At 43.1% G+C, this 25,420-nt stretch overlaps 2 protein-coding genes across 3 annotated transcripts; one reads left to right on the top strand and one right to left on the bottom strand.

Annotated features, from left to right (window-relative positions):
* Window positions 1-2,030: 2,030 nt before the first annotated feature.
* Window positions 2,031-17,615, top strand: taf5 (TAF5 RNA polymerase II, TATA box binding protein (TBP)-associated factor). Its single transcript, XM_072557253.1, has 10 exons — window positions 2,031-2,776; window positions 4,519-4,834; window positions 5,289-5,452; window positions 9,169-9,304; window positions 11,213-11,333; window positions 12,368-12,497; window positions 13,492-13,656; window positions 15,429-15,606; window positions 15,713-15,890; window positions 17,153-17,615. Exons 1-10 carry the CDS (start codon window positions 2,031-2,033, stop codon window positions 17,368-17,370), a joined length of 2,352 nt encoding a protein of 783 aa, XP_072413354.1. The 3' UTR covers window positions 17,371-17,615.
* Window positions 17,616-18,384: 769 nt separating this feature from the next.
* On the bottom strand, window positions 18,385-25,348 carry atp5md (ATP synthase membrane subunit k). 2 transcript variants are annotated; one of them, XM_072557254.1, is made up of 4 exons: window positions 25,236-25,348; window positions 24,110-24,214; window positions 18,893-18,995; window positions 18,385-18,517 (listed from the first exon to the last, which is right to left on the bottom strand). In XM_072557254.1, the coding sequence occupies exons 2-3, from the start codon at window positions 24,194-24,196 to the stop codon at window positions 18,897-18,899; spliced, it is 186 nt and encodes a 61-aa protein (XP_072413355.1). In that variant the 5' UTR covers window positions 24,197-24,214; window positions 25,236-25,348; the 3' UTR covers window positions 18,385-18,517; window positions 18,893-18,896. The 2 variants fall into 2 exon arrangements, with proteins under 2 accessions (XP_072413355.1, XP_072413356.1); XM_072557255.1 differs by having other exon boundaries at window positions 25,190-25,269.
* Window positions 25,349-25,420: the final 72 nt, after the last annotated feature.

Genomic DNA, 25,420 nt, shown 5'->3' on the forward strand with positions numbered 1-25,420 from the left:
TGTCTGTTAAGCCTTTCATCTGTTAGAATACAGTGATAGTTTCACTTCTTTCATGTGTAAAGAAGCAAGACTGTGACAATATCCAAGTCTGGTGTAAGGGCTTTTGCCCGAAACGTTGATTTCGAAGCTCCTTGGATGCTGCCTGAACTGCTGTGCTCTTCCAGCACCACTAATCCAGAATCTGGTTTCCAGCATCTGCAGTCATTGTTTTTACCTCGGTAATAAGTAACAAACAACATTCTTGCCACACAAGTGCCAGACAATACCCATCTTCAAAAAGAGAGAATCTAACCATCACCCCTTGATGGCCAATGGCAGAGCCATTGCTGAATTCCCCAATATCAACATCCTGGAGTCACCATTGAACAAAAATTAAACTAGACTAGCAAAACAAATAATGTGGCTACAACAGCAGTTCCAAGGCTGGGAATTCTGTGGTGAGCAACTCACTTCCAGTCTCTGGAATACCTGTTCACCATCTATAGAGCACAGGATAGGAGTGTAATGAAATACTCTGCACTTGCCTGTTTGAGTATAGCTCCTACAAAACTCAAGAACCTCAACATCATCCAGGACAAAGCAGCACACTTGATTGGCACCCCATCCACCAGCTTCAACATTCACTCCCTTCACCACTGATGCCACAATGGCAGAAGTGTATACAATGTACAAGATGCCCTGCATCAACTCACCATGGCTCCTTTGATAGCACTTTCAAATTTTGATGCCTATACTGCCTAGAAAGACAAGGGTAGCAGATACATGGGAACACTATTACCTGCAAGTTCATCTCTGACCTCCACATCATCCTGACTTGGAAATATATCATCATTCCTTCAGTGTCGCAGATCAAAATTCTGAAACTCTCTCACTAATGACATAGGGGAGTTCCTATGAGAGATGGAATGTAACTGTTCGGGAAGACAGCCCACCATCACTTTCTCAAGAGTAACTAGGGATTGACAAAAAATGCTTATGTCCCACAATTGAATGAAGAGGAAATGTTCAGAACAGTCTGATCAAGTTGAGGCACTGGCCGAGGATCAAGATTGTGCCAAAGGTTGGCAGGGAAATTTGTTCCAATATTAAGCGAATGAGTTAATAATTAATACCAATTAATTATATTGAGTAACATTTTCCAGTTATCACTATATGAACACATTTTTCTTTCCTTGGTGACATGCTTTAATTTTCCATTTATCACTAAGCAGCATAAGTAACCTTGAGATAAATAAAAATGCTGATACTTTGTAAATTACACTGCATTTTCTCTTTCACAAAATTCTGATACTTAAGCTGATCAATTTTTCTCACGGTGGAATGCATGTTGATGATTCAAGCAGGGTGACAGTTTTGATGTGGGTGACTTGCAGGGTATCAGAATTCCCTGTGTTTCATGAGATGCTTTTTGGCTTCCCTGTTGCATTGGATTCTTCGCAAAGATACAAGTGATGGGTCACCAAGAATACATTAGGATTGTTCTGAAAGGAAGAAAAATGGACTCGAGGGCCAACACCCCTGGGCTTACTGTTCTGCTAACTGTTTACAAAGAAAGGGCCTGTCCTACAACTTTTGCCCCCAGAGCCACACTGAGGATTCGTGTGACTCCCAACTTTGACCAGTTTGGCCCATGTTGATGATCATGGGTTGCTTTGAGTTTTAAAGTTGTATTTGTACAGTGAGAGTGTAACTAATTTTTTTTGTAAAAGCTTTCATAATACTGTTAAACTTGTCCCTGTTTTGTTTTTCAGTTAAAAATAACACACCAGTTTAATTGGAAGCACACTAGCTTTCAGTTGATAGTGAAATCTGACATCAGTAGTATTGAAATCTGAGTCACAGGATTTAATGTTTTGTTTTGCCTTAATATTAAGTATTAACATGACACACCCGTTCATCCGTAAAGCGATTTCCAATTTGCCCAAACTGTCGTAAATAGTGATGAGCAGCGACTTGCCCAAACTGCCGTAAAACGAGGCGTCCACTTTATAAAGAGAGGTGGTGTCGTGAAACGCTCAGACGCTGTCAAAATGGCGGCGGTGTCAGAGCCGGCGGCGGCACAAAGTGAGGCCCCGGCGTCGGCCTCAACTCCAGGCCCAGGCCCAGGCCCAGGCCCAGGCCCAGGCCCTGGCCCTGGCCCTGCTCCGTCCCCTTCCCCAGGCCCAACCCCAGCCCCGACACCTTCTCCCGCTCCTTCACCGTCCCCCACCCCCTCTCCCACCCTGGTCCCTAAGCTGGAGCCGAGTGAAAGTCCGGCCGAAAACCACAAGCCGGGTCCGGCCGCAGGCCCAGCTCCAGCCCCGGCCCCGGCCCCCGCCCCGGCACCAGCCCCAGTCCCAGTCCCGGTCCCGGGCCCCGCTCCCGCTGCAGTCCCGACTCCAGTCCCGGGCCCAGCGCCTGAGCTGCCCGACAAACAGACGCTGCTGGCTGTGCTGCAGTTCCTGAAGAAGAACCACTTCAAAGAGGCCGAGGAGATCCTGAGGAAGGAGGCCAACCTGCAGGAGAGCCTGGACGAGTCGCTGCTGAGGACGGCCGGCCACAGGGGATCGGACTCGGTTCATCAGCCCGACGTCAGCTCGGTGCTTTCGGCCTACAGCAATGAGGGCGACCCGAGCCTATACGAGGAATACTACACCGGCCTCAAGGGCTTCATCGAGACGGCGCTGGACGCCTTCAAAGCCGAGCTGTCCACTCTCCTGTACCCGGTCTTCGTGCATCTTTACCTGGAGCTGGTTTACAACGAGCATGAGAGGGAAGCTCGGCATTTCTTCCACAAGTGAGGGGCCCCAATACCATCAAATTATTATCAATATTTGGAATATCATCAATACAATAATGGCTGTAGTATCCTTAATAGTTCATCCTTATGGTTACGATTTGTATTGAACTTGAGCTGAACATTGGTTAGGTCATAGTAAGGATACTGCCTACAGATTTTAGTTATCACACTACGGGGGGTGGGGGGGAGCTGTGATTGATTGTGCAGACGTGGTAGAAGAGTGCACTGTAGAGTCTCCAGAATCCTATCTGGATTGTCTTGGTTAAATACAGTAACAGATTTGGAGATGCCGGTGTTGGACTGGGGTGTACAAAGTTAAAAATCACACACCAGGTTATAGTCCAACAGGTTTGTGTGCTTCCAGTTAAACCTGTTGGACTATAACCTGGTGTTGTGTGATTTTTAACTTTGTACAGTAACGGAGGTTACAGTATCTGGGGTTGTAATCCAGGTGGCTCGGGTGGTTAGCACTGCTACCTCACAGCACCAGGGTCCCAGGTTTGATTCCAGCCTCGGGCAACTCTGTGGAGTTTGCACGTTCTCCCCAGTCCAAAGATGTGCAGGTCAGGTGAATTGGCCATGCTAAATTGCCCATAGTATTAGGAGCATTAGTGAGAGGGAAATGGGACTGGGTGCATTATTCTTTGGAGGGTTGGTGTGGACTTGTTGGGCTGAAGGGCCTATTTCCACACTTTGGGAATCTAATCTAATCTACTCCCTGGAAACAAGTTTTTAACGTGGTTTGGGATCAGCAGACTATTCTTGCTGACTGGGGAATCTCGGATACTAAGTGTTCTAGGGAGTCTAGTATGTAGCAGAGTCTTGCAAAAAAGCCTAACTTGTCAGGAGTGGAATTAAGTAAAAACAATACTGCTGGACACGTGAAGTAAAAACAAATTTCTGGAGAGATTCAGTAAGTCAGGCAGCATTTGTCAAGGAGAAATGGAAGTAACGTTTGAATCTTTGAAACTAAAGGAGAGCTATAAATAGCGTTTGGAGTTCTCTTTCACAAGTGCTGTTGATGTTAAATCTTGGTTGATAAGATTTGTTAGCTACAGAAGGATATTATGGCCGAAGGGGCAAAGGTGGGGAGTTAAGTTGGAGATCAGTCATGATCACATTGAATGACAGTGGAATAGGCTTGGAGATGAGCTGCCCTGTTCCAGTGCTTCAACAATGGAATTCTCCAGTTTTTCATCACCTCCCCCTCCAATATGCCAGCTAATTTTCACTTTGAATTCCAGCCTGCAAGGGCATTTTCCTTGTCTGCATTCCATTACATTTGCCCCCTTCCCTGCATCATGCTAAGAAGAAACCTCCTTCCCACCCTTTCTCTTGAAGACGGATTCTTATCATCTGCATCCCAGAAGTTATTCTCTGCCACAGCTCCCTTGAAACAAAGTAAAGTTAGCGGTTGTTGGTCAGGCCCTTTGTGCATATGTTGTGTTCAGTGAAGGAGGGCATGTTTCTCTTTGCACATGACAGCTCCTGGAAACGTCAGCCTTTTATGATCAACTCCTGTGCTTGTAAACTTAATTTGCTTTTAAACAGGGGAAATCCCTGATGATGGGTCAAAGTTGAAAATGGGGGTCAGGGAGCCACTGTTAACAAAGAATTTGCTGGAATTCAGGTTCATGGGTCTGGGTTATGTTCCATGGGTTTATCTTGGGAGAGCTACTTTGAGAGTATGGTTGACATTTCCTGCAATCTGTCTGAACCTGTTTTCTGGTTGTTTGCAGGTATCATGGGGATCAGGAAGGATATTACCATGACGACCTGCGAGTACTCGCTGGCCTGTCGAAGAAGGAACACATGCAGGGGAATGAGACAGTGCTCGATTTTCGGACCAGTAAGTTTGTGCTACGGATTTCACGGGACTCATACCAGTGCCTGAAACGTCACTTACAGGAGAGGCATAATAACCAGATCTGGAACATTGTGCAGGAGCAACTGTTCATCGACGTGTTTGATGGGATGCCGAGGAGTAAGCAACAGATTGAGGTGACTTCTGGGGGAATGGCCGGAGAAGCAAAGAGGGAGGCAAACAAAACCAAGGTAAGGAATAATCTCTTTCAACAGAATCGCTATAAATCCTGTTGTACAGGATCATTGTCCTGGAATCCCTACTCCGTTCTCTACAGGATCTTTGTCCTGGGATCCCTGACCCCGTTCTCTATAGGATCATTATCCTGGGATCCCTGCCCTGATATGTACAAGATCTTTATCTTGGGACCCCAGACCCCATTCACTAAAGGGTCATTAACATGTGGATGCTGACCACATTCCGACAGGTTCAGTATCTGTGGAACCCTATATCCTAATCTTCAAGCATCTTTTTCCCAGGACACCAAACCCCATACTCCACAGATTAATATCTTAAAATAAAGTGTTGCAGATTTTGCTGTGGAATGTTTAGTTGCTGAAGTGTAATGCCCTGCGCTCCAAGTTTTAATTTCTGGATGGGTGCATGTGGGCACTGGGCTCAGTTAACTTGTCAAAATCTTGGCAGGTGTTCTTTGGGTTGTTGAAGGAGCCAGAGATTGAGCTTCCTCTTGACGATGAGGATGAAGAAGGAGAGAACGAGGAGGGGAAACCAAAGAAGAAAAAGCCAAAGAAGGACAGCCTGGGTGCAAAGAGCAAGAAGCAGGACCCCAATGCCCCCCCTCAGAACAGGTGAGTGGGTCAACAAATCACAGAGATATGTTCCTGCAGCTCCTGGCTCTCTGTGAACCTACATAGAATCTCAATCCTGTTCAGCTGTTGGATCATTTCTACTCTTTTCATTAGATACAGAGCTGAGCTGCTTGATTGTTGCTAGTAGAGTCAATTTTGAGAGTGTGTGAATAGTGGGAGCAGTGGGACATCATCTAGCCTCTTGAGCATCGTTTGGTTAGCTCATGGCTGTTGTGGATCTCCACATCATTCATTTGCTTTTGCTCTGTATTATTTAATAATCTGACCAAATAAAAATTGATCATTCAGTTTTGAAGGCCTCAGTCGACTGCTACATTCACAGTCTTTAACAGAAGGGAGCACGTTCCAGATCTATACTGTATGGTTATTTTTCCCCCATTTTGCTTCTGAAATTTAAGATTTTGTTCCTTTGTTCTTGATTTGTTCCAGCAGAAACAGTAGCGTATGCATCCATTATAAACATCTCAGTGAAATCATTTCTGAATCTTGAATCAAAGCGATAGTAATCATGTTTAAACAGTGTGCCCCTTTATCTCACAACTGTACCCCACAGTTGGAAGCGATTTAGCCCATCATGTCTGCACTGACTCTCCAAGCGAACATTTCACCTAGTGCCATCCCTTGGTTGTCTTCCAATAACACCGCGCATTCTTTGTTTTTGGAGAACATTATTTAATCTTTCTCACCATGGTATCAGACAGCTGTATCTCGTCGTATCTGCTGCAAGGCACTTTCACAGAGCCTGGCAAAAAATGGGTTGGGGGGGGGGGAGGGAGTGAGGTGTGTGCAGTCTGCAAGTGGGGGAGGAAAGAGTGGCTGCAATAAGAAACAAGATAGTTTCAAACTTGTCAACAAAGGAATACTCAGCTAACTAAGAGCCATGAAATCAGTAGTGTGGTGAATTGCATGGTAATGACTGTGGTGCTCTAGCTTTAGGCTGCATATGATCAGGAACTACTGAGTGGGAAAATTGTGTCTTTGCTATTCTAATGAACACAATCAGTTTTTAAATCTGCGAGTCAGGTCTGAGATGCATTTAAAAGGTTAGTAACTTCTTCCAACTTTGTGTATATATGATAGAAATGCATTAGCCATGACCTTATCAGTATGTGGAAAGTGTATTTAGGATGATGGTTTTTATTTATCACGGTGTGTAGTCATTTTGGAAATCAAAACTTTGACTTGTACCTATTGCCTTCTGTCAGTTTAAATACACTGGTGTGTGAGAAATTAATGCTTTGCTGTGGCTTTATGCTTCATGGAAACTGGCAATTAGAGGACATTGAAAAGTTCTTCTAATTCTGCTCCTGTAAGAGTCTAATTCGCCATGTCTCAACACAAATATTGGAGTTATTGTTACTTTTGACTGCATCGCCTAATAAATGAGTTAGTGAGAACGTGCAAGAAGCCCTGAAAACCAAGGAAAATAGCCCCAAAGAGAATCTCAAAATGAGTCCATGGTGGGGTGGGAGAATATTTGGTGCCTTGATGAATGCAGGCCAATACTACCTCGACATGGTCCCAAACACAGTGAGGACAGGTACAGCACAGAGTAACGATTCTTCTGTACTGTACACATCAGCTGTCCCAGGACAGATGCAGTGTGGATTAAGACCACTCACCCCTCTAGTAGTGTAACCCTGGCCCATTTCAGCTCGAGTCATAGAGATGTTCAGCACGGAAACAGACCCTTCACTCCAACTCGTCCATGCTGACCAGATATCCTAACTTAATCTAGTGCTATTTTCCAGCACTTAGCCCATATCCCTCTAAACCCCTCTTATTCATATACCCATCAAGATGTCTTTTAAATGTTGTAATTGTACCAGCCTGGACCTCTTCCTCTGGCAGCTCATTCCATACACGGATGACCCTTTGTATGAAAAGGTTGCCCCATTGGTTCCTTTTAAATTTTTCCCTTCACCCTAAATCTATGTCCTCTAGTTCTGGACTCCCCCACCACAGGGAAAAGATCTTGTCTATTTACCCTATTCATATCCCTCATGATTTTATAAACCTCTTATTAGGTCACCCCTCAGCCTCTGACGCTCCCAGGAAAACAGCCCCAGCCTATTCAGCCTCTCCCTATAGCTCAAATCCTCCAACCCTGGCAACATCCTTGTAAATCTTTTCTGAACCCTTTCAAGTTTCACAACATCCTTCCGATAGGAGGGAGACCAAAATTGCACATGATATTCCAAGAGTGGCTTAACCAATGTCCTGTACAGCTGCAACATGACCTCCTAACTCCTATGCGCAATACTCTGACCAATGAAGAAAAGCATACCAAATGCCACCTTCATTGCCCTATCTACCTGCGACTCAATGAGCCTGCGCTCCAAGGTCTATTTTTTTTAAGCAACACTCCCCAGAACCTTACCATTAAGTGAATAAGTCCTGTCCTGATTCGCCTTTCCAAAAGGCAGCACCTCACATTTATCTAAATTAAACTCCATCTGCCACTCCTTGGCCCATTGGTTACTCTGAGGTAACCCTCTTCGCTGTCCACTACACCTCCAATTTTGATGTCATTTGCAAGCTTACTAACACCACCTATGTTCACATCCAAATCATTTATATAAATGATGAAAAGCAGTGGACCCAGCACTAATCCTTGTAGCATACCACTGGTCACAGGCTTCCAGTCTGAAAGGCAACCCTCCATCACCACCCTCTGTCTTCTACCTTCAAGCTAGTTCTGCATATTAATGGCTAGTTCTTCCCGTATTCCAGGAGCTGTAACCTTGCCAGCCAGTTTACCAGGAGGAACCTTGTTGAATGCCTTACTGAAGTCCATATAGATCACATCCACCACTTTGCCCTCATCCGTCCTTTTTGTTACTACTTCAAAAAGCACAATCAAGTTAGTGCGACATGATTACCCATGCACAAAGCCATGCTGATTATCCCTAGTTAGTCTTTGTCTTTCCAAATACATGTAAATCCTGTCCCTCAGGATTCCCTTCAACTTGCCCATCAGCAATGTCAGGCTCACTGGTCTATAGTTCCCTGGCTTTTCCTTACCACCTTTGTTAAATAGTGGCACCATGTTAGCCAACCTCCAATTTTCCAGCACCTCATTTGTGACTTTCACCTGCATCTCTTCTGTGTGAGGTTGCCAACTTGGGAGCTGTTTTGAACTGTTATCCAAGCACCCCTACTGCCTACGAAGCTGGATGAATCAGAGATGATTCGTGACTGAAAACCAAATTAGAATTACACTTAAGGGGGAGAAAATGTGCAGAGCCACAGAGGTGGAGAGCAATGTCACTGGACTAGTAGTTTAGAACCCTAGATGGTTCATCTGGGGATGTTAGGTCAAGTCCCACCTTGCTAGATGATGAAATTGGCTACAGTGTAACTTGTCAAAAAGTCATCTGGTTCAGTAATATCTTTTCAGGAGGGACATCCACCTTGTCTGTTGTATATGTGATTCCACAGCAATGTGGTGAAATATTATCTACTTTCTGGGCAAATGGGAATGGGCAACAAATGGTAGCCTAGCCAGAGATGTCCACATCCCATTAAAGAATATTTTTAAAAAAAACAGGGGAATAGGGTTGAGCTGTAGCTCTACAGAAAGCTAGCGTCGGTCAAATGGCCTCCTCTATCAAACTGACTTCATATTTAGATACAATTGGATTCTGAATGTGATAAGGATTATATCTTTAATAGTCTTTATTTACCACCTTCAGAATTCCACTTCCTGAACTAAAAGATTCTGACAAACTGGACAAGATAATGATAATGAAGGAAGCCACAAAACGGGTGAAGCTGGGGCCGGACTGTCTGCCCTCCATATGTTTTTACACTTTCCTGAATGCTTACCAGGTGAGTGGTTTGCTACACAGGGGGATATGTTGCAATCTCTCCTCTTCTTGCGAAGGACCACTCCCTGGTCAAGGACCTCCTTCCTGATGTTATTGGGAAGGTGCTAGACCTGCTGTGTGATTTCCTGTTCCTCACCATATCCAGGAACTTCTCAAATGCAGGAAATAGCCAGTACTGATCAGACTGTTGGTTAGACACTAGGTTAGGAGCAGATAGACCACTGGGAATGATGATTCCCAGAATGCCTGAAGAGTAGTAGTTGGCTGGAGATAGCTGAATAATTTCAGTCTCGTTATTGTTTAGTATGTTTGCTACTAGTTACATGTGGCTCATTCAAAATCCAAATGTGATAAATTGTTCAGTTTTTTGTGTAATATGTGAGGAATCAACATCACTATCAGATGTGAGATCTCAAAACCTGTTCACATTGAGCATTTGAACCTTGGTTTATGTTGATGAAGTAGACAAGAATCTGAGTGCAAATACTTTTTTTCAATTGTTATGGCTTCCTTCCTTCCTTGGTACTAAACAGAAAATGTTTACTCATGGAATTGTTGTTGGCTATCCCTCAATTCCAGGATGATATATACTTGGTTGTGAATTTCTGCTGTCTGTCTGCATATTGTTATGCCTCACTGGGGTAGTGCGCTGGAAATTAAGCCCTGTTATTCCCAGAGTTGTCACAAAGGTTATACATTTTATCGAAGTACCCAAAATTCCCTAATTTACCTGTCTTTTTAAATGCAGGTTAACAGAAAACAAAACCAGGTATCTGTGCTTAACTAGAGTTACTATTTATTATCAACAAAATAGATTCTAGTGACAGGGTAGATAATATAACTGTTGTAATTCCCTTGTAAAGCACCCAACACACACAGCCAAAGATAAACATTGGTGTTATGTGTAAGGGGAAAAACTGGGAAGGCAGTAAGAAGTCCACAGGGTTTGCTGAGGTGATCCTTTTGCTTGTCTGGACTTGCTGTTTGTCAATCTCTTCTCCAGGTACTTTTCATTCCCATAGTCCGCTTCCTTGCAGGAGGCATAGAGTGACTAGTTCACAAATTATAAAGTCTGACTTGCTGACTAAAAGCAATGACTTAAAGCATCTCATAAACAGAAATTGCTGGATAAACTCAGCCGGTCTGGCAGCATCTGTAGAGATAAAGCCAACTTAACATTTTGGGTCCAGTGACATTTGGATTCTGAAGCATCTTCCAAACCCACAACCTTCACCATGTAGGAGACCAAGAGAAACAGATGCCTGGGAACACCACCACATGCAAGTTCTTCTCCAAACCACACATCACCTAGTCTTGGAGCTGTATCATCAATCCCTCACTTCCACAGGGTCAAATTATTGGGATGTCTTTCCAAATGGCACTGTGAGTATTCCTACACCCAAAGACTGCAGCATTTCAAGATGGCAGCTCACCAGTACTTGTTCCAGGTCCGTTAATGATGATCAACAAATGCTGGCCTAGCCAATGATGCCGGCATTCCAAGAACATACAAAAATCAGTTGAAATGTGAGCGAATGTATTCTGGAACATATCTCTTCAACATTGTGTAGGGGCCGGGAGAGGTTGGGCGGTCTTGGTAAAGGGGGAAGAGCACAGGTAAATAAGGTGATAAATATGCTAAATGGGATTGATGTCTTTAAGTGGAGTTGTTGAAAATAGAACCAAGAAAATAGGAGGTTGATTATTTAGGGCAAGAGGGAATTGTTCTTGCAGAAGGCTAGCACAGACATGATTGACTGAATGGCTATTTCCTATGCTGTAACTATTCTCTCATTGTATTGGTACTGGATACACTGCCATTGTTTTAACAACAGCAAATTCTTCAGAAATGTCTGTCCTGTTATATCTGCTTTCTAATTTATAATCTCCCTTTCCTGTACCGGCACAGGGACTCACTGCAGTTGACTTCACAGATGATTCTAGTCTGATAGCAGGAGGTTTTGCTGATTCCACTGTCAGAGTATGGAGTGTCACGCCCAAGAAGTTGCGCAGTGTCAAAGGGGCTACAGGTAAAATCAGCCAGCAGCCTTCTCATTAGGGCTCGACCCCAGTAACCTCAGGCAAATAAAGTCTTCAGTGTTGGGGTGTAGACAGCAAAGGGAATTTAGGGAATCAGACATTTTGCTAAACCAGTCTCCTATAGAACTTTACAGCCCTCTTGCCTGGGTCAGCCTCAGTGCTTTCACTTTCCAGCTGTCTGGAATAGAATCTTGCAGAATGAAAGGAGGCTGTTTGGCCCATCGGCACTGTGGCCACTCTTGAAGAGCTTTTCAGTTTAGTTCCACACTCTGTCTGTTTCCCAGTAACCTTGCAAGTTAATTTCCTTTGGGTATATGTCCAGTTACCCAATGGGTGACCTCATATGGAATAGATTCCCTTGACCTTTAAGGCAGTGCAACAATTGTCATCTGAACTGCACGTGACACGTAAATTACAACTGCACGTAAGTTGTCATTACAATAATCAACTAACCTAGAATTCAGCACTGCTCCGTGAGTAGCAAAAGAAGCTAGTGGAGTGCAGCAAGTGAAAGGGCATATGGCCCAATTAATGGGCTGAAGTGTTTTGATGTTGGTAGTGGCTATAGTGCTGCTGATGAAATGCCAGTAGCCTCAGTGTCAGCACTGAAATCAAAAGCTCGATGCTTGTGATTGCAATTGTCGATCCTTCTCCTGCCATCCTGTACTTCCCCTTCCATTCCTGCAAATGTGCATCTTGAACAAATTTGAGGAAGCTGCAGTGTATCATACAGACTGCCTTTTGGGTCTTAATCCCTGAACATTGTGAACTGCAGTGTTTGTGCTTCACAGCCTCTTAGGTCTCAGCACACATGACCAGTTTAATATTGTAGCCGAGGGTGGTCATTGAGGATCTTGACTGCTCGTGACATGCTGTGATTGATTTTGGTTCTTATGTATAAATCTGCAGAAAGATTCTGGTCTTGTCCAAAGAATGGCTGAGATACAGAAGATGTGTTGGCCTTTGGGCACAGTAAATCCAGAGGCAGCAGGCTCGATAACCGCTTTGTCTTTTCCCCCACTAGATCTCAGTTTAATTGACAAAGAGTCCGATGATGTGCTGGAGCGAATAATGGACGAGAAGACTGCCTGTGAGTTTAAAATGCTACTGGGACATGGGGGCCCAGTTTATGGGACAAGTTTCAGTCCTGACAGGTAAGGAATGGCTTCTTTTAGAACTGTAAATTAACAGACCCAGGGCTGGCACTAGTCAGAAAAAAAAACCTCTGTTTCTTTAAAGCATTTTGTGATGTGGGGATGTTCATATGCTCCACAGTCGATGTAGTGCTTATTAATTGTAATGACTTGTAATATTGGAAGCATGGCAGCCAATTTTACATACACAACTCCTGTAAATGACAATGAAATTAATGCCTAGGTAACCTTTTATATAGTAAAGGTTTGGAACTCACTGCCATAAAGAGCAGTAGAGACAGAAACCCTTGGCTCATTTAAGAAGCATCTGGATATTTACCTCTAATGTGTAACCTGCAGGGATATGAGCCAAATGCTGGAAAGTGGGATCCCACTGGGTGGTTTGGTTTTCAACTGAGCCATGTGGCCTGTTTGGAGCTGTCACTTTTCTATGATTTCATGATTGTTAATTTGATGTGCCACAGAGGAGAACGTTTTCAATACAGTGCCTTGGGATCTGTGAAGGGCAGTATGCATATGTCCATTCAGGCAACTATACCGTCAGGAACTGGTACTGTTTGATGCAGCTGAGTATCTGTAATCTTGGGCTGGCTGGGCACATTAATGCCTATCCCTCTTCTCTAACCAGTCTATTTTGCTGGAGACAAAAATAGAAATTGCTGGAAAAACTCAGCAGGTCTGGTGGAGAGAAATCGGAGTTAACATTTCAGGTCAAGTGACCCTTCCTGTGTTCTGAGCAAGTTCTGTTTTTGTTTCTGATTTACAACGTCCGCAGCTCTTTCTATTTCTATTTTGCTGGAGGGTGTTGTACCCTACACTGTGACAGTGAGTGTTCTTTTTAGCAATTCTATTTACAAGATGGTGAAGGTGTGTCCATTACAGAGTTCATTGTCTAGTGTGACAGTAATTTAGAGGATCTTTCCTCTTGACTGATAATTGCTTTAGAGGGGGAAAGCTCACAATCCATTATTTTTCTGCACTCTCTCTTGTCCAGGAACTATCTGCTGTCCAGTTCTGAGGATGGCACAGTCAGACTCTGGAGTCTGCAAACCTTCACCTGTCTCGTGGGCTACAAAGGACATAACTATCCAGTGTGGGATACGCAGTTTTCTCCGTATGGCTACTATTTCATTTCAGGGGGCCACGATCGGGTGGCACGGTGAGTATGAACGTGGAGTCACAATTGAGTGCCAGTGTGGACTGTCATGACTCAATTGCACCAATAATCAAGCTTCACTATATCACAATCTGACACAGATGTGTAACCACCAAAGTAAACTAAGAGCGTAACGAATTTGTCTGCCAGACTGCATCACATTTCATTAGTAACAGGACAATAACCCTATTTATTATAAACATATTATTTAATAAATGACATACAAAAATGGATTACTAATTGCTATTTTACAACTTGAGCTGAACTATCAAAATGTCAAACACAGACAGTTATTCACAAATAAGACACTGAAATGGAGAGTTTGGCAAAAATACTAATGATGGAAAAATAGGGGAAAAAAACCAAATTTTGCATTTTGAGCCCACACCACAAGGGTGGGGCGAGTTTTCATTTTGTGAGATGGTGACATGACGTCTGCAGCGCGATTGTCTTCAATTCATTTGCTGATTGGGTGGATTAGATCTTTTGCGTTGGAACTCTTTCTTTTCAGAGGCTTCACATCTCCCTTTCACTCAGAGGGGGAGAGAACTATGTTCTCTGTTTGCAGGCTTCTGGATGTCTCTGAACATCCTGACAGGTCTCTAACAAATGATTGCTGAAGAAATATTAAGGCAGCTTTTAGGAAGTTTCTCCTTAATTTGAGGATTCCTGGTGCCACTGTGCTTTGTAAAGTATCCTCCTCACTACTAGAAGTAATAATCTTGAGCAACTGGATCATACACCAATCAATTCCACTTGGTCTTTAAGTTACAGAAACTTTCCCGGTACTTGTAACCATCTAACGTCCATTTTTTTTGGTTTATAAGAGAAAAGAAAAAGGTGGTCCCTGGAATAGCCACAATTGAGGAACAGTTAGTGTAATGTCACAGTCACGACTGAGTGACATGGTGAGTGTGTGAGCATAGGGTCACAATGCGGTGAGTGCAGGATTCCAATCAAGTGGCATGATGCGTGTACAAGGTCATGATTGAGTGGCATGACGAGTGTGCAAATGCGTGCAGGATTGCGATATTAAGTCGACACTGTTACTTTTGAAGGAGTATTCCATTGTTCCTGATGTGGACATGATGTGAAGGGAATCAGTGTTTTCAAACAAGCGTTTTAACTGTATATGTAATTTATAGTGTTCTTTGAATGAAGTCCAATAAACTAATAGTCTACTACCATGTGGGACAAGATCAAAGTCTGGGATGAGACAGTTATTCAATCCATCTGCCCAAATTCAGTGCCTGACTACTTCACCTCAGACCTACCCAAACTGTTGAATATCAGCAGATGTCAATCTCGCTTGATTTAAAGATGGGAGCCAATTAACCCTGCATCAACTCCCTTCTCGGGAGGCTTGATCTATATCCAGCACCCAGTAACCCTGCTGCAGGATTCTGACTGTTTTGCACGTATTCGCCAATTATTAATTCCTTACTTTGGTTCAATTGTTTATTTATTTTCACTTCACATCTTCCAGAATTTACAGACCATGTGCTCCTTCAATCTTTCCCCAGCGAAAAAGCAATTCAGTTGCTTGAGTCTTTCTTCATTAGCTGAGTGTCTGTCTAGTCATATGAGTATTTGACCCCTCCAAGGCATCTGCATTCACTTCTGACAGTCAGGACTGACCTTTTGCATAAATGTATTTTAATACAGCAGCATTGTATTCCTGGCTCTAGGGGGAACACAATGTGAATGACGTCGGCCGTGGGTGTTAGTAAGATGGAGCTGTATTAGTTAATAGTTTGGGACATTCTGTTCCTCAGGCTTTGGGTGACTGACCATTACCAACCGCTGCGAATATTCTCTGGTCACCTCTCTGATGTCACCTGCACGAGATTTCATCCCAACTCAAATTATGTAGTGACAGGATCTGCAGACAGGACCATTCGACTGTGGGATGTTCTAAATGGCAACTGTGTTCGAATCCTCACTGGACACAAGGTATGAAGTGCTGACATGGAAGCTGTTGGTGAGTGTGCAAACACTGTCCCGTGTGCCTGCTGAAACAGACACTCTTGTTAATGTTCCTTTTCTGTATTCCTCCCAGGGACCGATCCACTCATTGGTGTTCTCTCCAAATGGTAGATACTTGGCCTCTGGAGCTACAGATGGCCGGATTCTACTGTGGGATATCGGGCACGGGTTACTTGTAGGCGAGTTAAAAGGTCACACTGACACAATCTACGCACTGAAGTTCAGCCGCGATGGGGAGATTCTAGCCTCAGGTGAGAATTTGTCTTTGGAGAATGGGTCAAAGGCAGAGTTTAAAAATCCATCATTCTCATTAGCCAGCATTGTTTGACTGCTGTCTCCAAACCACCTTAGAAGACAGTGACAATCCACCTTCAACCATTATTGGTGATTTCATGCAAGCAGCGTGACCTGTTCATAGGTACTTAGAATCACCTGTAGGCTCAGACCGGGTAAGGATGACAGCTATCCTTCCCAAAAGGACATGTGACCCAGTTGGTTATTATAATAATTCAACACCTTCATATCAGAGAATAGCTTTTCAGGGATTTTCTAAATCAAACTTTTAATCCCAAACTTGTCCAGCAAGACTTGAGTTCCAATTCCCTGGCTTATTAATATAGTCGTAGAACCAGTATATCAGTTCTCTACCTTGTTGTTAGCTATCCAATTCATTATCCTGCCAGGGTTGTTGATTTTGTTTCTTTATATCAGTTGGACATCTTGACCCTGTCTCCCCAGTGTCAACTGATGTCACCATGGGTCCTGGGTCAGTTTTATTTCCTGTGTAACAAATGTAGGAATCAATTCTGAATATGCTCAACTCTCCCCTATTATGGGGCATGGGAGTCACTAACAATGTCAGTTGGGAAATCCCTTGGAAGTTGTTACTCCTCCACTGTACTCCTGGTGAACGAACACAGGTGGTGCAAGGAGTGTAGGAAGATCCCAGCTGTAAACTATCTCTGTTAAACATTTCCCACTGCATTACTGTGGGGTGGTGGGGAGTCAGTTGAAGCTTAATATCTTCCAGTCATCAGGTCAGTTTGCAATTAGATGTAATTTGCCTATTGGACAATGTTTGCTACATAATCCTGAGTGTGAGGAATTACCCTGACAATCAAAACATAAATACACAGGACCCTGTCCTTTGAAGAGAGAACATGTGCACATGTTATGTTTGCTTTAACTCAACATGCATATACTTACAGGTTCATTTCTCAGGCTAGTGCCTTGACCATTCTTGAGGTTAAAAATTAAGTTCAGCAATTAACTGGCAGCCATCATCACACTGCTGTGATCTCTATGACAAATGGACTATGATGGAATATTGCCAATCAACAGCAGTGTTCTTTTATTCAGTAACATTTTCCTTTTCTGTGCATATTTTGTGAGAATTGTCCTGAGTGCATGAAGTAGTTTTGGTAAAATATATATTTTTAATAATACTCCAATTCTGCATTGCCAAATAACTTTGCCACTGTGCTGATGTGAATCTTCTGAATTGTTGTTTCAGGTTCTATGGATAATACAGTGAAAATGTGGGACACTGTCAAAGCATTTGAGGACCTGGAGACGGATGATTTCAGCACTGCCACTGGCCATATTAACTTGCCTGACAACTCGCAGGAGCTGTTACTTGGCTCCTACATGACCAAATCCACCCCAGTCATTGGCCTGCACTTTACTCGCCGTAACCTATTACTGGCTGCAGGGGCATATAACCCACAGTGATTGGCAAAACCCCAAGTCTAGTCCAACCTTTCCCATCCTCGTTCCTAAATTGGATGGAGGATGTAAATATTTTCACAGTATCTGTGAAATTCTTGTTTTGTGTTCCCTTCCCACCCAAAATCTTAGTGATACCCCATAGTTATTTACGACATATTGTCGTGCAGGGACGTTTTGCATTACATTGAATGGTGTTATTTTTTTTTTTTAAAGTCTGAATGAAGTTTACAATAAAATACTGAAATCTATTATTGCTTATCTGGAGAAGGGGAAAGAGAAAGGCTCTCCTTCCTATATTGTAGGGTCTCCAGCTCAGGCTATGTTTAAATATCAGCAGCTAGCATCGTGTGCTACATCTACTGTCAGATTCTGATGTTCTGCAGAAAGCTAACCAGCCAAATGCTAGAAGAGCATTGTGCTGGTATACAACAACAGGTAAACCAGTATTTCTGAATCAGCCCAGACTGCTGGAGGTTTACATAGGTACAGTTGCACTGGTCCATGTCTTCATCTCAGTCTCCAAGCCCATCCTAAATCCTGCATCAATCAACATTAAGCACCTGGCCATACATTGCTTTAACATGATTTAATAGAATCCCAGCCTAGCTTTCTATTAAAAAACACTGACGCAAAGTTGAATTTCAGTCACTGGCTATTTGCATCAATTTGAAGTATCGACCTTGAACATCATTACCTTTGCATCCCTTAGGCAGCAAAGCTATGTTTCATCATGGCTAATAGCTGAATAATACCTGTCTGGGTTGTAGTTGTGCTCTGTATTAGCCAATTCTCACTTTTCTATAGAGCTTCAAGGAAGAATATTAACCTGAAAATGAAAGGTGTGGAGTGCAATATACCTATAAATTATATTTTATAAAAAAAAACACACAAACTTAGTTGCTGACAAGAACAAACCAAATGTGGTTGAGCATGGAATGAGACTAGTCAGCCATCCCATTGCTCCAAGATACTAGTACCACACAAAACCATTTCACTTAAAAGTAAACACTGCAACTGTGGAGTCCCACAAGTTTTATTTGTGAAGGCTGATAACTTATAACATCACTATGACACGATTGTAGGCGTTTCAAGCATTCTCAGATTCCACACAATGGTCCTTAAACTCCACTAGCACTGTCTTACGGAGAATCTGAAATGAATCAAATATAATTTCATATTGATATTTTTATAAATAATTCTAATTCCAATTAAGTCAATAACACTGACTAAACATATCCCAATGTTCATACTATTACTCTGAAGTATGAAACAGTCAGTAAAAAGTGCTAATTTTTCCAGACTGAAAATAAAACTTCCCTATATGGTCTGTAACAAATATTGTTAGATGCAGAATAAAGCATACTACTCTTAAAACTAAAAGTGAAGCTCCTTCAATAATGCCCACCATCAAACCCCCTCAGGACAGGTACAGCACAGGATTTGATACAAAGTAAAGCTTCCTCCATACTCCCCATCAAATGGGGAAAGGACAGGGACAGCACTGAGTAAAAAAAAAATTCCTCACCACATCATTTTTGTTCCGTGATCGCTGGTGGCGTCTTCTTTTTTGATCTTAATTTGAAGAATAAACAAATTGCTGCGATCCCAGTGTATGTTGCTATCACATACTGTGAACAGAGACCATGTGTTAACAATGAACCTGCTTTAAAAAGGAAAGTTCATACTAGTCAGAGACACGGATCATACTCAAAGGAAGAACAGTGAAATGGTCTTGTATTCACCACAGTTTTCAACAAATGATGTACTCTAATGAAAAATAAAATTTTGAGAGAGGATGATAGAATAGATACTGGGAGGCGGTTTAAAAAAAAACAGCAAGAGGCAGCCTCAGTTCTTTAAACTTGATATTGCATTCAATAAGATTGTGGCTGATCTGCTACCTCACCTCAGTATGGAAACATTAATTGATCTTGATCATGAACACGCTCAGTATTGAAGCAATCCAAAGCACTGAATTCTCTGATGAAGAAATTGCCTTTCATCTCTGTCCAGATGGCAGATCCCTTTATCTGATGGGCATGACCTCAGGAATTAGAGACCACAGCCAAAGGAAATTGTTTCAATGTAAATACTGAGAAGCGATGAATGTTGAATGAGGTCACCACTCATTCTTTTAAAGTCCAGAAGGTGGATATCAATTTGATTCAATCACTCCTCAGAACAACCTTATGAAATCAGTAAACTTTTATCAGTCAGTCAGTCTCAAGTTTACCACACCCTGACATCAAAATTGTGCACAGTATTCACGAGATGGTCTCAGTTTAACTGTAACAAGACATCTTTGCACTTAATAATCCAACATCCCTTTTGCTGGTAACCTCCCTAATTGCTTGCTGTAAATCCATCTTAAGTTTGTGATTCACTTATAAAAAGAGACCTAAGTATATTACTCACTTTTTAAACAAATATTCTGCTTGTCTTTCCTTCCTGAAAGTGAAAATTTCCATATCCCCCATATGATCATTATCTGCCCACCTTCTTTCCCAATGTATCTATTGCATTTTACTGAATCTCACTGTGCACAAATTGCTACAAGGAGTTTTACATTACAATAATCAACCTGACTTGATCACATTCTCAAAAGGTTTTCACAGACAATAGAGTGGAACTAGTGTTGGGAGGACACCGTTTACAGTGATTCACCATTACAGTAAGGCCTACAGTATGAATGACAGGATAATTATCAATGGACTGAGGGACATCACCATCATTGGTCAGATTGCATCCTTCTTGACCTGCATTTATCAAATAGTGAGAGCCTGTAATCCAGGTATATCCAATGGTTTCATTATCCAGACTCTGAGGTCACCTATCACATTCAGATCACTACTCCCAGTCGTAATTTCCAGAAATCTCAGGTTGCTGATTCATTTCAGGATAATCTCATTGTCTGTTCCATTATTGAGATAACAGTGCTCAGATCAGCTTTATCCAAACCTCAATGTCCAGACAATTCACACCAAACAAGAAGAAATGTAAATTCCCATAGGAGGGAGTCAGCGAAGGAGCACTTTCTACTGGATATTTAATCCAACAGTGACAACATTTCAAAAGTCATTATTTGGCTGTGAAATATTTCCAGCTATCATAAAGAATAGGATAAAGCTGAACACAGAAGCAAGCATTTCCACCCACACTTAATAGACAGGAGAAGGCCATTTAAATTGACCCTATTCTATTTCTTCAACCTGTTTTGCTTTCAGATCTCATCCTTGACTTAGAGGTCAGCGTTATCAGATTTCTTTAGGAGAGCTCCTCAGTTTTCCTTAATGGGGAGGTGATGCCTATTGGTATTAATCACTAGATTATTAATCCAGAAACAAGATTAGAGTGGTTCTGGAAAAGCACAGCACGTCAGGCAGCATCCAAGGAGCAGGAAAATCAATGTTTCGGGCAAAAGCCCTTTATCAGCCCTTAATCCAGAAACTTCACTAATGATCAAATCCAGCCATGGCAGATGTTGGAATCTGAATTCAATAAAACAATCTGGAATTAAGAAGCTAACGATGACAATGAAATCATAGTTGATTGTTGAAAAAAGCCATCTGGCTCGCTAATATCCTTTAGGGAAGGAAATCTGCAATCCTCACCTGGTCTGGCCATAGCAATGTGGTTCACTTTCAACTCCCCTCCAAAGCAACCTAGCAAGTCACTCAGTTGTATCAATCACTATGAAGTCTTGACCAAGAAATCAAACCAGACACCTGGCATTGACCTACACACTGGAAAAGACAACAGTAAAAATAGTCTTGTCAATCCTGTAAAGTCCTCCTTACTAACATCTGTGGGCTACTGCCAAAATTGAGAGTTGTCTCAGACTAGTCAAGCAATAGCCTGCTAGTCATACTCACAGAATCATACCTTAAAGACGATGTCCCAGACACCACCACAACCACCCTGGATATACTACTGTAATGCTGGTGAACAGGATATAAAGTCAGGAAAAAGAGTCCTCAACATTGTCTTCAGACCTCATGAAGTCTTGGGCCTCAAGGTCAAACATGGGCAAGCAAACCTGCTGATTATCACATACTGTCCTCGATTTGCTTACGAAATCAGTACTCCATGTTGAATAACAGCTGGAGGTAGCACGGAGGGTGGCAAGGGCACAAAATGTACTCTAGGTGGGGGATTTCAAAGTCCACTGCCAAGAATGTCTTGGCAGCTGCACTGCAGATTGAGCTGGTCAGGCGCTAAAGAACATAACTGCTAGACTGGGTCTGCGATGGGGTTGAGAATGAACCAGAAGGAAAAACATACTTCACCTTATCCTTGCTAATTTGTCAGCTGCAGAAGCATTTCACAGAGAGTGGAGATAAAGTCCTGCCTTCATGTTCAGAACACTTTCCAAATTGTGGTGGTGTACTATCACTGTGCTACATTGGACAGACTTGAAACAGATCTAGCAACTTGACTAGGCATCCATGAAGTGCTGTCGACCATGAACAGCAGAATTGTACTGCAGCAGAACCTGCAACCTCATGGCCTGGCATACCCCCCACAATTACTAATCAAGCAAAGGATCAACCCTGGTTCAATAGAGTGTGCAGGAGGGCATGCCTCAAGCAGTACCAGACATTCAAAGGTTTTAACCTAGTAAGGCTACAAAACAGGACAACTTGCATGTCAAACAATGTAAGCAGCAAGCAACAAAGCTAACAAACAGATCAGATCTAAGCTAAGTCTAATTGTAAATGGTGGTGGACAAGAGAACAACAACTCACAGGACAAGGAGGCACCACTAATATCCCTCCTCAACTGATGGGGAAGCCCAATACATCAGTGAAAAAAGAAGGCTAAAGCATTCACTGCAATCTTCAATCAGAAGTGCTCAGTAGATGATCCACCTCCGTAACCTCCAGTACTCCCTAGCATTACACATACCAGTCTTCAGCCAATTTGATTCACTCCATTTCATATCAAAAAACAGGTAGAGACACTGGATACTGCAAAGGCTATGGGCCCAGATAACATTCTGGCAATAGTACTGAAAACGTAACAAAGTTGCCCAAGCATGTCCTGTACACAAAAAAGCAGTACAAATCAAATCCAAACAATTACTGCCACAGTCTACTCTCGATCATCATTAAAAGTGACGGAAGGTATAAGCAACAGTGCTTTTCAGCAATAACCTGCTCAGGGTCACTCAGCTCCTGACCTCATTACAGCCTTGGTTCAAAACTACTGAAGTCCAGAGGAAAGGAGAGAGCAGCATCCCTTGACATCAAGGCTGCATTCAACCAAGTGTGGTACTACAGAGCCCTGGCAAAACTGGAACCAATGGGTATCAGGGAACAACCCTGCTGGTTGGAGTCATAACTGGCACAGAGGAAGATGTTTGCATTCGTTGGAGGTCAGTCATCTCAACTCCAGGACATCTCCATGGGGGCTTTACCAAGTAGTGTCCTAGGCCCAACCATCTTCAGCTGCTTCATCAATGATATCCTCCATCATATGGTCAGAAGTCGGCAAGTCCACCGACAATTGCTAATGTTTAGCACCATTTGCAACTCCTCAGATACAGAAGCAGTCAGTGTCCAAATGAAACAAGATCTGGACAACATCCAGGCTCAAGCTGACAAAAGGTAAGTAAATGCGCACCACACAAATGCCAGGCAGTAATCATCTCCAATAGGAGATGATCAAACTACCCCCAACTTGACATTGTGATGTTATGATAACTATATCCCCCACTAACATCATTCTTGGGATTACCATGGAGCAGAAACTCAATCAGATATGCCATATAGTGTCTAGAAGATCAGGTTAGAGCTAAACATATTGCAACAAATAATTCACCCTTGACTCCCCAAAGCCTGTCCACATCTACAAATAAGAAGTCAGGAATGTGATCAGCACCACATCCTCTCTTCCACCAGCAATGGCAGTGTGTGCTATCTACAAGATGTATTGCAGTAATCCATAGATCCTTAGACAGAACCTTCCAAACCAATAACCACTTCATCTTGAAGGGCAAGCAAATAGATGGAAATACCACACTTGCATGTTCCCCTCAGGTGGCACAATCCTGACTTGCAAGTACTTTTCCATTCCTTCACTGTCATTGGCCCAAAATCCTAGAATTCCCTCCCTAATGTCATTGAGCGTTTACCTGCAGCCCAAGGACTATAGCAGTTCAAGCAGGCAGCTCACCACCACCTTCTCCAGGGCAACTGGGGACAAGCAACAAAGGGGCAGCACAGGGGCTCACAGCACCAGGGTCCCAGGTTCGATTCCAGCCTCAGGTGACTACGTGGAGTTTGCATATTCTCCCCGTGTATGCGTAAGTTTTCTCCAGGTGCTCCAGTTTCCACCCACAGTTCAAAGATGCGCAGTACTGGATTAGTGGTGCTGGAAGAGCACAGCAGTTCAGGCATGAAGGGCTTTTGCCCGAAACGTCGATTTCGCTGCTCGTTGGATGCTGCCTGAACTGCTGTGCTCTTCCAGCACCACTAATCCAGTATTTGGTTTTCAGCATCTGCAGTCATTGTTTTTATCTCAAAGATGCACAGGTCAGGTCAGGTAAACTGGCCATGCTAAATTGCCCATGGTGTTAGGTGCATTAGTCAGAGGGAAATGGGACTGGGTGGGTTATTCTTTAGAGAGTCAAAGTGGACTTGTTTCCACACTGTAGGGAATCTAATCTAATAAATGCAGACCAGCCAGTGACTAACAAGTTCCACAAGTGAATAAAACTGTCCCCTCTTTTAACTGTACTTACATTCCTCCTCCCAGTGATGGTGTAAGAATTGAAGTACTTCTGGAAGCCAGTGAACTGGTGCTGGCTACTAGCATCATGACCTGCCATCCTCTCTCCTCACTCAAACTGTGGAGGGAAATAGAATCATTTAAAACAAATTTGAACATAGAAATGATCAGGTATCTCAGTGCCAAATACACAGTGCATATCATTTTCAAATAAGACAAAAACTTTTTCATCTCCTTTCAGGCTTTACAAGTTTGGCTCAGAATCAGTTGTAGTTTCACATCCTAAAGTCAACCTCTGGACTGTTTAAAGTGGTGATTCAGAGTGAAGGGTGAACAGAAGATTCCCAAGAAACTTTGACATTAGATTTATCCTGAGAATTGCACCAACTCCCCTGAAATCTCTACACGCTTTCCAACATCTTAAGAGTGAAAGGAACACCTTTTAGAACAGAGAGAAGGGGAAATATCTTCAGCCAGTGATTAGTGGATCTATGGAATTAATTGCCACAAGAGGATATGGAATCCAGGCCATTGCGTATATTTACAACTGGAGTAGGTAGGTTTATGAGTATGAAGGGTTTCAGGGAGTAAGCTGGAGAATGGGGTTGAGAAACTTATAGGATATCAGCCATGATTGAATGGCAGAGCAGACTCAATAGACTGAATGGCCTAAGTTCTGCTCCTATGTCTTATCTATTACTCACATACACTGGCTGCTTTACATTTATAATGCAGACCACCTGCTATAGCGCCACGCCATGTAGGAGGATGGAACTACAACGTGACAGTTTACATTGACAATCCCATTATCTCACTGGAGACAGCGACCGGGCATATTACAGAAACCTTTGTCAGTGCAGACCCAGACCCAGACCCAGACCCAGACCCAGACCCAGACCCAGACCCAGACCCAGACCCAGACCCAGACCCAGACCCAGACCCAGCCAGCGGGCCGTGCCAGTCTCTGGGGCACAACTGGAATTGATCTCAGGACTCCCAGATCAGATCGGGGGCACCAAACCCAGGGCGTGATTCTGCCTTGCCCTCACTCCTGGAAAGACTCCCCAAATGCGGTGTCAGACTACACTCTCACCGGGGCCAGAAAACAGCTTCACATACACCTCACGACCAACTCTCACCTTCACTCAGTCACTTCCCGTGCCCTTCACAGGCCCCAACCACTAAACCTCCCTCCGCCGGAAATAAACGCCCAAACCCCACTCTTATTGGTGTAAACAACCATCACTCAACAGGATAAACACCAGCGGACGTTACGTCAGAGAGGCTACACTGCCATTGGATAATATACACGCCAACCGCAAAT

Source organism: Chiloscyllium punctatum, chromosome 38 (assembly GCF_047496795.1).
Source record: "Chiloscyllium punctatum isolate Juve2018m chromosome 38, sChiPun1.3, whole genome shotgun sequence".
Classification (NCBI taxonomy): domain Eukaryota; kingdom Metazoa; phylum Chordata; class Chondrichthyes; order Orectolobiformes; family Hemiscylliidae; genus Chiloscyllium; species Chiloscyllium punctatum.